A 13,291-nucleotide genomic window follows, 5' to 3' on the forward strand; every position below is an offset into this window, starting at 1 on the left:
GGATCCTGACAGCTGATGGCTGCATTTCATAGGCATAAACTCCACAGAGGGCATTTGGCTTTCCACTGGAAAGGCATCTGACTTCTTTCTCTGACACTAATATTTTTAGCTCTGAATGCAGCTAGAACTAATCACAAAGTCTAAATGCAGACTGAATAAATTCAATAATCTTATTTACTTGGGAAGATAATACTTCCCCCCCTAATTATATCAGTTTTCTCTCAAATCAAGAACATTGGCAGACATTGGTGGTTGCCGAACCAAACACCTCCTCCCCTTCTCTATTAGCAGACACCTGTGCTACTGGATCTGGTGATGTGCCCAAATAAGGGACTACAATTCTTGGCCTCTCTTGAAGCTTTGAGTGACCATGTGCTTTTCTGTCTGAGATGTGAGCTCTAATTATTGGACCTGTCTTTTGGGAAGGCTCCTTAAAGGGAAACACAGCTGAGGAAGTCCTTTTCCAGGCTTTCTCCTTCCTGATGTCCATGAGGTAACTTCCTAAAGGAAACGTGCAAAGGCAGAGCAGAAAAGCAGGCACTTGAGTCCCTGAGGACACTGTTAGCTAAGACTGCCCATGTGTGCGTTTCCTGGAACAACAACAAAAACAGTAAAAAGAAGAAGAAACTCCTCTCTTACTGAAGCCATTATTATTTTGGAGTTTCTACTCAATCAAATTGTGGCTATTCCTAGCAGATACAGAATATAACTTTAAATCAGGTATTATACCCACAAACGGGTTCTTTGCAATCCAATCTTTATGAATATGACCAGAAACCAATTAAAAACAGTAAGTTCCCATTTTATAATCTGTTTACTTCCATGGTAAGCCAAAGAAAGAATGCTTCAATAAACTGTTTGAAGAAATAATGTGTCGGGCGCGGTGACTCACACCTGTAATCCCAGCACTTTGGGAGGCTGAGGCGGGCGGATCACGAGGTCTGGAGATCGAGACCATCCTGGCTAACACGGTGAAACCCCGTCTCTACTAAAAATACAAAAAAAAAAAAAAAATTAGCCGGGCGGGGTGGCGGGCGCCTGTAGTCCCAGCTACTTGGAGGCTGAGGCAGGAGAATGGCGTGAACCCGGGAGGCAGAGCTTGCAGTGAGCAGAGATGGCGCCACTGCACTCCAGCCTGGGCGACAAAGCGAGACTCTGTCTCAAAAAAAAAAAAAGAAAGAATGTTTTCAGAATTTACATGGAACTGCAAGCAATCTGCTACCAGACTGCCAAGTATCACTGCCCAGAAGAACCCAAATGGGTGCAGATACTCTGAAGGCACAAGCATTGGCAGAGGCCAAAGTGAGGTAAGGATGCCGCTGAAAAGTAGAACTGTGTCAAAGAACATTACCTTGGAGTCTGTACTAAAACACTTCTTTTTTTTTTTAGCTTTCATGCAAAATTAGTTAAAAAGAAATTTATTAAATGTTACCATATGAGTATTTTGTAAAACATGGGTCTAAAGATTTATTTTCTGAAGCAGATTCCTCCAATGTGGAAGGAGCAAACAAAATACAAAAATGAACATTGTTGGAAACATTTAAAGTAGGATCACACTGAGCTCCTTCTGTGTTGCTGCCAAGTCTCAGAATCCCGGGGTCTTGGCATAGTCTTTCGTACATCTGAGCCTTGAGGCCCAGTAAAGTCCCACATAGACCCAGGTGCGGGACTTGAGTTGCATAAGGAAACTTGAGTTGTATAATGAATTTCCTATGAGAAATTTTAAGTTAGGAAGAATAAACTCTACGTTCCCCAAAACTAAGTTTCCTAATTCACCAAAACAATAGCATTTTATCATCCATGGCCCCTAGTCTTTGGATAACAATGATCAATGGAAAGAAAAAAAAATGGCTACTCCCAAATTGAAGGATTTCTTTTAAGCTAAGATTTTGTTTTGGTTACTAAGGTTATAATTTTTTGAATCTTCCATTTACACAAGTCAGATGGAAAAAGAGAAATATTTTGCCAACCGACACTCAATCAAGACAACATGACAAGCAGAACAAAATGTGCCCACCCCAAGTGTATATAATGCCTGTATGCAGTGCTTTGTGAGACTCGGGTTCCCAATGGTGCCTTGCCAAGTGTCTGTGCAATCAGTCACCCCAGGACTGTGGACATGCACTCCACCAGGAACCAACAATCCTTCTGGGATGCTGGAACCTGGAAACTAGTTTTCACAGCCCAACTCACTTCCCAGCACATCCCCTCTCAGATGGGGGAAAAGTTTGCAAGGACACAAAAGATTTAAAGTTTTTGCTGAAACAGATGTTTTTGAGAATTTTGTAAGAATAAATCACTGATAACATCTAAAGGATAACTGTGTACCAGGCTAAGCACTCAGTCCTCTCACCAACTGCACAAGGTAGGTATCCTCGTCCCCAGTTAGTCTTGAGCCTGTTCCAGGGTTCCAACAACTGAGTGGTGAGGACAGGGTTGATTCCTGGTCCACAGGACTCAAGGGCCCTCTACTCTCAACCGCTCTATTATGCTCTGTCATTCCTGAGATAACTGCAAGCAGATCTTAATGCAGAAGCAGGGATGCCAGTCATTACTCTTAACCATCACTCTGCCAAATCTGAGGAACATCATGGGTCAAGAAGCAGACTTGGGGATCTGGCAACCTCAAGAAATGGGGAATACACAAGGTGCAGCCCCAAAGACTGATGATGCAAAATGACCACGGATGATGAGTCTATTTAACACTACAAAGGAAAACTGGTGACCTGGAGTTAAATAGGCAAAATTCTATTTTTTTCTCCATTCTTTATAGAACACCAAAAAAAAAAAAGGTACATTCAACTATTGATTTCTGAAAGTGTTTTTAGGAAGAGTGGGAAAAGGGTCTAGCCAGGTCTGCTAACACTACTTTCCTATTAGCTTCCTGTTTTCAAAACTAATGGCTGCCTCCTCCCTCAAACTGCTCAAGGTCTTAAGTCCAGAAGCCTCAGCATCAATGTCTGCACTTCAAGTGTGACGTGGCACTACCTTTTCGTGCTTCCACAGCACACACGGTAACTCAGCCCACCAAAAATGCTAGGATATGGAGAAATTGGACACCATGAGGTATGAGCTAGTCCCCTGCACCTATTTTCTGGATCCTTGCTTAAACTTGGGCATGTGTGAAAGAAAAAACATTTGGTTCGCATTCAAGAGACCCAGATTCAAGACCCAATTTCATCAGGCAGCAGTTAAGTTATATGAAATAATTTTCGTGTTCTAGACAGTTTTCTGCAATCATGGAGATTAATCAGTGGTTCTCAAACTGTGGTGAGCAGAACCTGGAGAGCTTGCTAAAAATTCTCGTAGACACAGGCCTGCCTCATTGAGCCCAGGAATCTGCATTTCAGCACACACACTTGAGGATTCTGATGCTGGTCCCCAAGGGAGAGGCAGGGCAGCTGCTACAGCAGTGGGCCAGTCACCTCAAGGCTCCTGCTGAAAGGTCCCCACTGGCTGATGGGTCACAATCCCAGGAGACCCAGTTGCAAGGACTGTCCCCCAGGCTCTGGACCATAGCGTGTACCTGAGCTTCACATTCCTGGACACCAAGAGAGGCAAATGCAAGTTCCCCTAAAGCCCTAGGCCCTCTCCTTTCTCCAAGGTCTGCAGTCCCCCGGGCTTTGGCAAGTAACATCTCCGGGTGGTTCTGACTACTAGGCTACAGCTCTCCCTCCGGCACTACTGTGAACTGCTAGGGAAAATGATCAGTTACAACAACCCTTCCTGGTTCCAAGAAGATGAGGTAGTGCCTACTCTGATATGTGAATCAGTCAAGCAATGAACCATAGTATCATTTCTCTGAATAGACTAAATTTTTGTTGAAAAATGGTGTTTACCTGTAAGATTCAAATACAAAAAGAGAGATTTCAGTGGAGGAGGGGGTGGTAGAGGGGCAGAATAAATGCTTTATAAAGAAAAGCCAAACTTACTCTTCGTTATCCTGGGTTCCAACCTCCACTTCACTGATAACCAATCACAGTCAATGAGCACATTACTCACCGCTCTGCGCCTCCACTTATTCACCTGGAACACAAAAGACATTAGTAGTACTTTAGAAAAAGATAGATTAAATGATAAAAGTTCCGAGAATAGTACCTGGGACATAGAAGGAGGAGTTACAAAGGAGCTATGAAGGAAGTTAGAAATTCATTTATTTATCAGTGAGGGCTGATTAGAGAATTCCAGAAAAAAGGCAAGGAATATAAGACACCAGGAGAAAGGGGAAAAATCATTCCTAAGACGCCTGCTCTCAGAATTGGCGAGTTTTCCACTACAAATTAACTTGGGCGGCTCAGAAACTTCTGAGCTTCCTCGTCTTAGTTTTCAGATCTCGAATCAATAATTCTCAGACATTACAAACTTAACTGTACTATTTCTGCATTTAACATAAATTTTGCCCTCATACTTCCAGCTTAAATAACATCATTGCTTATTGTATTGCTGTTAGCAATTTAACAGCACTTAAAATGATCTTTAGTTTTTCTGAAAACATTATCCTAAATGAATATATACACATGTATATGACATATGTGTACATGTATATGACGTGTACATGCAAACATATATATTATTATTTCACCTTTTATTTCTCTTAGACACAATTTTCTCACTTTCAAAAGTGTTAGGAAAGTTGCTGAAAGTGATTAGTACTTGATTTTGGTTTAAGTGCCGAACTCAAAACTACAGGTTAAGTAAGATTATGTAATAGAGTACTTTACAGAGCTTGTTCCTCCTGCATTTTTTTTTTTTTTTTGAGACAGAGTCTTGCTTTGTCACCCGGGCTAGAATGCAGTGGCCGGATCTCAGCTCACTGCAACCTCCCTGCCTCCCAGGTTCAAGAGATTCTCGTGCCTCAGCCACTGGAGCAGCTGGGATTATAGACGCTGAAGACCAGGAATGGCTAATTTTTGTATTTTTTGGAGAGATGGGATTTCGCCATGTTGCGCAGGCTGGTCTCAAACTCCTGGTCGCAAGTGATCCACCCACCTCAGTCTCCCAAAAAGTTGAAATTATAAGAGTGAGCCACCACGCCCGGCCGTCTTCTGCATTTTTCAGTCTTACTCTATTCTTCATGATGTTTTGGGTTGAGCTAAATTTGAACCCAGGCTTATATAGCCCCAACTCTATTTCGTTCTTTATTATACAGCCTTGCAGAAGCCAAAGGTGAAGATTATAAATGTAATGATTTAAGAGTCATCTAGAAAGAAGGTAACATCACTAAAACTTGCCTAAGAAAGCTACTTACAAATCATGTACACTTACTTTCACACAGCCCTTTACAAATAATGCACACTTAACTTCTACATAGCCCTTTTCCAGTGTGGATGCTCTGGATAACAGAAAGCTTTGAAAATAAGGATTTGTACTGACAGAGCCAAATTTTACATCAGTTAAAATTTAAAAAAAAGAGAGAAAAAACCAGGACACAATGTCTTCTTTCAACTCTTAAAATTAATATTCATGAGACTGATAAAAGTCTGTAAGCAGCAATTATTAGTCAATTTTTAGTTTCTAAAAATATTATTTTATTAAATAACTGTTAAATAGGATTTTTACAAAATAAATGGCAAAGAAAAAGGGTAAAAATGTTTATGTTCCCAGAACTTTATATGCCTTTTCAACAGAAAGGAAAAGGCACAGATAGTTGTCAGCTGCTATTACTTCTGGAGAGCTGCCATGACCGGACGGTGTTGGAGTATCACCCGTTCTCTCTCTCATGGGAAAGAAGGGGATCAACACTTTGTAGAGAGGCAGCATGTCTTCAGGTAACAGCTGCTACACACAGCTGGCTTCAACTTTAGCTCCTTTGTTGATGGCTATCAGCTTCAAGGTGTAGCATCTCATGGCAATCAGGAAGAGTTAAGGAGCTGCACGAGGTTTTCAAGACATTTCAAATAATAGGCATTCAGAGGGTTTGCTTCTGAGTTTGGAAAAGCTGAAATAGAAAAATAAGAGTACAGAAATACTAGTTTTTGAAGCTTGGTACTATACTTACAGGTACACACATAAACAAATATATATGAACAGGATTTATATATAATTTAAAGCTCTATTTAAGTTCTTGATGTAATAGTATTCCAGAATATTTTGCATTTTTAAAAAAATAAACAAGTTACAAAATTAATACATTTTTTAAATTAATAGCTTACCCAGAGTATTTTTTTAAAAGTACCCCCATAATGGATACTATTAACTATAATTCCAAATAAACGCCATTACTCTTTTTTATGTACCATCCTTCCTAAAGCACAAACTTTAACTCAATTATTCACTAGCTCCAGAAATTCACGGTCACAGCTAAAACAAATTAAAACCGCCCCTGCTTTAAAAAAAAAAAAAAAATCAGACTATAAAAACACAAATAACAAACAGATATATTACAGTACAGGGAAGACACAGTTCAGTGTTTTAGCATAAAAAATGTTCAGAGAATAACGCTCACTGAAATTTGGTCTAGCTAAAAATGAATAATGTGCTTTGAAAAGAAAGCCATCTCTAGTACTGTGACCACGTCACAGGGAAACATGGGTATAGAGGTAATAGGATCAATTCTTAGAAGTCTGTCCTCTAGCTCCCTGATGTTAGATCCAAGTTTTCTGCTCACAGTTAATTCTAATTGGGCCAGTTCTTATCACTAAGAACACACTTCAGCACAGCGGTCACTACTGGCAAAGAAAATTTAGTATAAAAATAAGATGAAGATCATAGATGCATTTTTAGAAACGATCACATCTTAAACCTTCATCTATCTATTTTATTATTTTTTAAAATGATATAATTAAAGCACATACTGAATATTGGCACATTTTACAATGCCATTTTGCTGTAGCCTGTCCAAATATCTCATTAATCAGAAAATTCACTTAATAGCTTCCAAGTTTAACTATAATCTCTTTCTTATTGCAACTTACTTTTCTTTGCTAAGGAGTATGCTTCATCCACTCTTCTTTTTACTGATGGACTTTTCAAAGCTGTTTTTGCCTACAGATAATATAGAACAATCCATTAATTAGGTTTCTTGCCATGTGTTATGGATCATGATAGCAAAACACTAATTCTGCCCATTGCTAACTAGAGTATTAGACAGAATATTATGAAATAGAATAATATAGCTAGAGAGTTCTATCTTAGTATAATACAACCTATTGAGCCAATCCCCTTGCACATTCTGAAGTCTTGCCCATATCCTCTTACCTAACTTGATTCTTTCTCTATTCCCATTTTCTTTCTTCCTTTCTCTTTTACTCCTTCTCCCCTAATCTCAATTTGTTATTTTAAACTAGTCAACGTTGGTTTCAGTTTTTCATACTCCCTCGAACCTCAGATTTCTGATCACGTATACCAAATATTAGCAGTTGGCCAACAAATATTTATGCAGTGACTACAAAGTGCCAAATCCTGTGCTAAGCTCTGGGGATACCCAGGTGAGAATGAGAGCAACAGCCTCTGTCCTGTGTATGTGACTCCGGCCAGCAAGGAGAAAACTAGCCCAGGCAGAGATAGTCAGCTGAGAGAACACCATTCTAGAATGGTTGTCTATCCTATTGTCATTTGGCTATTTAATCACTAGATACTTATGGGTATTTCTCTTGGGAATGAGATGTCTGCAATAAAACAGAAGTACAAAGGTCAGAGAAAGAGTGGAACACACATCTCCACGTTGCCTGCTCTTTTCTCAGAGCAGGCTTTGTGCTGTAGTCTTACAAGAACTGAGCCAGAGAAACGGGAGTTATACAATTGGATAAAACTTTTGTTACTCAGTTTTACTTTAAGATGTGTTTTCCCTTGATACATCTTTTAGAAGAAACAATCTATACTAAAATTTTAATAATATAGGAAATCAATTTAAATTAAGAGGAAAAAATCCAGAGATTCTCTTCTAAACTGAGACATTCTGTTGAAATGATTAAATAAAAAGATTTCAACTGATGGTTTAACTAATTGTATGAATGAGCAGAGGGAACACGGGTCTTTGACTTTATGTCTTTTTTCTTTTGCTGTAACTCTTTTGACACCTTTGGATGTATTCTAAGAGTTTATACCTGGGTTATACCTGGTTGTCTGCTCCCCAGGTGTAACAATGATTTTTAAAACTGACCTTCTGATAATTGTAAATCAGAGCCCAAAGCGCCGCTGCTCCAATCCTCTGAGCATTTTGATTCTCACTTTCCAGACAGGCAGCAAGCATAGTAATGACTTTTTCTAAAAATGAACATATAGTTTTAAAAAGTTCAGTCCCAGACACTGCATTGTATTCTTATCTTGGACTAGTCAGACACCCGCCTCTTTTCCCATTAGAATGCAAACACAAAGTTGGTATCACTAGACTATGGCAAAACCAATCTTTTACGTCATGTGGTATTTGGGAGGACAACCTCAAAACATTGTTTTCGTGTCAGGCACAGAAGGGTCAAAGACACTGAGGTTGCCTCATTTTTTTGGCCTGAATTCAACAAAAGGCATGTTCATTTAAAGACCACAAGTGTGCAAAAATAAGTATACAATTAGTTATATTAATGAGTTACTCAATTATAGCTAACATTTTGGCAGGCAGAAAAACCGATCTGCTTTCATGATAAATTATAGACTATCATACAAACATATCAATAGAATGAGCTACTATATAAAAACGATAATCAAATATCATACTGGTTGATCTTTTTTAAAAATGACTAGGGGCCAGGCGCGGTGGCTCAAGCCTGTAATCCCAGCACTTTGGGAGGCCGAGACCAGTGGTTCACGAGGTCAGGAGATCGAGACCATCCTGGCTAACCCGGTGAAACCCCGTCTCTATTAACAAATACAAACGCTGGGCGAGGTGGCGGGCGCCTGTAGTCCCAGCTACTTGGGAGGCTGAGGCAGGAGAATGGTGTAAACCTGGGAGGCGGAGCTTGCAGTGAGCTGAGATCCGGCCACTGCACTCCAGCCTGGGCAACAGAGCAAGACTCCGTCTCAAAAAAAAAAAAAAAAAGACTAGGGTGGCTGGCAAGATGGCCAAATAGGAACAGCTCCGGTCTGCAGTTCCCAGTGAGATCAATGCAGAAGGCAGGCGTTTTCTGCATTTCCAACGGAGGTAGTACCTGGCTCATCTCATTGCTACTGGTTAGACGGTGGGTGCAGCCCATGGAGGGGGGAGCAGAAGCAGGGTGGGGCACTGCCTCACCCAGGAAGCACAAGGCGTCAGGGAACTCCCTCCCCTAGCCAAGGAAAGCCGTGAGGAACTGTGCCCTGAGGAACAGTGCACTCCAGCCCAGATACTATGCTTTTCCCATGGTCTTCGCAACCCACAGACCAGGAGATTCCCTCAGATGCCTACATCACCAGGGCCCAGGGTTTCAAGCACAGAGCTCGGTGGCCATTTGGGCAGACACCAAGCCAGCTGCAGGGGATTTTTCATAACCCAGTAGCACCTGGAATGCCAGCGAGACAGAACTGTTCAGTCTCCTGGAAAGGGGGCTGAAGCCAGGGTGCCAAGTGGCCTAACTCAACAGATCCCACACCCACGGAGTCCAGCAAGCTAAGATCCACTGGCTTAAAATTCTCACTGCCAGCACAGCAGTCTGAAGTCGACCTGGGATGCTCGAGCTTGGTGGGGAGAGGGGCCAATTATGAGGATTAAGTAGCGGTTTCCCCTCGTGGAGTAAAAGAAGCCACCAGGAAGTTCAAACCGCGTAGAGCCCAGCACAGCTCGGCAAAGACACTGTACCCAAACTGCCTCTCTAGATTCCTCCTCTCTAGGCAGGCCATCTCTGAAAGAAAGGCAGCAGCCCCAGTCAGGGGCTTATAGATAAAACTCCCATCTCCCAGGGACAGAGCACCTGGGGGAAGGGGCGGCTGTGGGCGCAGCTTTAATAGACTGTTCCTGCTTGCCATCTCTGAAGACAGCAGTGGGCCTCCCAGCACAGCGCTAGAGCTCTGCTAAGAGACAGACTGCCTCCTCAAGTGTGTCCCTGACACTTGTGCCTCCTGACTGGGAGATACCTCCCGACTGGTGTCGAGAGACACATCATATAGCAGAGCTCTGGCTGGCATCTGGGGGGTGACATCTGGGATGAAGTTTCCAGAGGAAGGAGCAGATGGCAGTCTTTGCTGTTCTGCAGCCTCCGCTGGTGATACCCAGGCAAACAGGGTCTGGAGTGGACCTCCAGCCAACTCCAGCAGACTGGCAGCAGAGGGGCCTGACTGTGAGAAGGAAAACTAACAAACAGAAAGGAATAGCATTAACATCAACAAAAAGGACATCCACACAAAAACCCCATCCAATGGTCACCAACATCAAAGACCAAAGGTAGATAAATCTACGAAGATGAGGAAAACCCAGCGCAAAAAGGCTGAAAATTCCAAAAACCAGAATAACTCTTCTCCTCCAAAGGATCACAAGTCCTCACCAGCAAGGGAACAAAACTGGATGGAGAATGAGTCTGATGAAGTGACAGAAGTAGGCTTCAGCAGGCGGGTAATAACAAACTCCTCCAAGCTAAAGGAGCATGTTCTAACCCAATGCAAGGAAGCTACGAACCTTGAAAAAGATTCGAGGAATTGCTAACCAGAATAACCAGTTTAGAGAAGAACATAAATGACCTGATGGAGCTGAAAAACACAGCATGAGAACTTCATGAAGCATACACAAGTATCAATAGCGAAATCGATCAAGCAGAAGAAAGGATATCAGAGATTGAAGATCAACTTAATGAAATAAAGCATGAAGGCAAGGTTAGAGAAAAAAGAATGAAAAGGAATGAACAAAGCCTCCAAGAAATATGGGACTATGTGAAAAGAAGAAACCTACATTTGATTGGTGTACCTGAAAGTGATGGGGAAAATGGAACCAAGTTGGAAAACGCTCTTCAGGTATTATCCAGGAGAACTTCCCCAACCTAGCAAGACAGGCCAACACTCAAATTCAGGAAATACAGAGAACACCACAAAGATACTCCTCGAGAAGAGCAATCCCAAGACACATTATCATCAGATTCATCAAGGTTGAAATGAAGGAAAAATGTTAAGGGCAGCCAGAGAGAAAGGTTGGGGTATTCACAAAGGGAAGCCCATCAGGCTAACAGCAGATCTCTCTGCAGAAACCCTATATAAGCCAAAAGAGACTGGGGGCCAATATTCAACATTCTTGAAGAATTTATCTTTTCTTTTTGGAGGGGGAGGGGGATGGAGTCTTGCTCTGTCATCCAGGCTGGAGTGCAGTGGTGAGATCTTGGCTCACTGCAACCTCTGCCTACTGGGTTTAAGTGATTCTTCTGTCTCAGCCTCCCGAGTAGCTGGGACTACCGGCGGGCACCACCACACCTGGCTAATTCTTTTGTATTTTTATTAGAAACTAAGTTTCACCACATGGGCCAGGCTGGTCTCAAACTCTGGATCTCATGATCCGCCCACCTTGGCCTCCCAAAAGGCTGGGATTACAGGCATGAGCCACTGGGCCTGGCCCAAGAAAATAATTTTCAACCCAGAATTTTATATCTGGACATACTAAGCTTCATAAGCGAAAAAGAAAACCCTTTACAGAAAAGCAAATGCTGAGAGATTTTGTCACCACCAGCCCTGCCTTACAAGAGCTCCTGAAGGACATACTAAATATGGAAAGGAAAAACTGGTACCAGCCACTGCAAAAACATATCAAATTGTAAATAACATCGACACTATGAAGAAACTGAATCAACTAACTGGCAAAATACCCAGCTAGCATCATAATGACAGGATCAAATTCACACATAACAATATTAACCTTAAAAATGGGTTAAATGCCCCAATTAAAAGACACAGACTGGCAAATTGGATACAGTCAAGGACCCACTGGTGTGCTGTATTCAGGAGACCCATCTCATGTGCAAAGACACACATAGGCTCAAAATAAAGGGACGGAGGAAGATTTACTAAGCAAATGGCAAGCAAAAAAGAAAAAAAAAAAGCAAGGGTGGCAATCTTAGTCTCTGATAAAAAAGACTATAAACCAACAAAGATCAAAAAAGAAAAAGAAGGGCATCACATAATGGTAAAGGGACCAATGCAACAGGAAGAGCTAACGATCCTAAATATATATGCACCCAATACAGGAGCACCCAGATTCATAAAGCAAGTTTTTAGAGACCTACAAAGAGACTTAGACTCCCACACAATAATAATGGGAGACTTTAACACCCGACTGTCAATTTTAGACACATCAACAGACAGAAAATTAACAAGGATATTCAGGACTTGAACTCAACTCTGGACCAAGCAGACCTAATAGAATTCTCCACCCCGAATCAACAGAGTATATATTCTTCTCAGCACCACATTGCACTTATTCTAAAACTGACCATATACTTAGAAGTAAAACACTCCTCAGCAAATGCCAAAGAATCGAAATCATAACAGTCTCTCACAGCACAGTGCAATCCAATTAGAACTCAGGATTAAGAAACTCACTCAAAACCGCGCAACTACATGAAAACTGAACAACCTGCTCCTGAATGACTACTGGGTAAATAACATAATTAAGGCAGAAATAAATTAGTTCTTTGAAACCAAATAGAACAAAGACACAATATACCAGAATCTCTGAGACACAGCTAACGCAGTGTTCAGAGGGAAATTTATGGCACAAAATGCCCACAGGCGAAAGGGGGAAAGATCTAAAATCAACACCCTAACATCACAATTAAAAGAACTAGAGAAGCAACAGCAAACAAATTCAAAAGCTAGCAGAAGACAAGATCAGAGCAGAACTAAAGGAGAGAGAGACACAAAAAACCCTTCAAGAAATCAATGAATCCAGGAGCTGGCTTTTTGAAAAGATTAACAAAATAGATAGATCGCTAACCAGACTAATAAAGAAGAAAAGAGAGAAAATCAAATGGACACATAAAAAATGATAAAGGGGAGACCGCCACTGATCCCACAGAAATATAAACTACCATCAGAGAATACCATAAATACCTCTACACAAATAAACTAGAAAATCTAGAAGAAATGGATAAATTCCTGGACACATACCCTCCCAAGACTAAATTAGGAAGAAGTCGAACTCCTGAATAGATTAGTAACAAGTTCTGAAATTGAGGCAGTAATTTATAGACTACTAACCAAGAAAAGCCCAGGACCAGAGGGATTCACAGCTGAATTCTACCAGAGGTAAAAAGAGCTGGTACCATTCCTCCTGAAACTATTCCAATCAATAGAAAAAAAGGGAATCCTCCCTAACTCATTTTATGAGGCCAGCATCATCCTGATACCAAAACCTGACAGAGACACACACAAAAAAGAAAATTTCAGGCCAATATCTCTGATGAAC

The 13,291-nt window shown here is 41.4% G+C and overlaps 1 protein-coding gene across 3 annotated transcripts in view; it reads right to left on the bottom strand.

Moving 5' to 3' along the window:
- Window positions 1-5,504: 5,504 nt before the first annotated feature.
- Window positions 5,505-13,291, bottom strand: part of RTTN (rotatin) — a 209,492-nt gene continuing 201,705 nt past the window's right edge. For all 3 annotated transcript variants that reach the window (XM_033175487.1, XM_033175496.1, XM_033175515.1), the window contains 3 exons: window positions 8,102-8,205; window positions 6,915-6,984; window positions 5,505-5,938 (listed from right to left, as the gene is read on the bottom strand). In XM_033175487.1, the coding sequence (XP_033031378.1) occupies window positions 5,853-5,938; window positions 6,915-6,984; window positions 8,102-8,205 (260 nt within the window). In that variant the 3' untranslated portion in view covers window positions 5,505-5,852. The remainder of the gene's footprint in view (window positions 5,939-6,914; window positions 6,985-8,101; window positions 8,206-13,291) is intronic.

The sequence above is a fragment of the Trachypithecus francoisi genome, unplaced genomic scaffold (genome assembly GCF_009764315.1).
Source record: "Trachypithecus francoisi isolate TF-2019V2 unplaced genomic scaffold, Tfra_2.0 Contig01474, whole genome shotgun sequence".
In the NCBI taxonomy this organism is placed as follows: Eukaryota; Metazoa; Chordata; class Mammalia; order Primates; family Cercopithecidae; genus Trachypithecus; species Trachypithecus francoisi.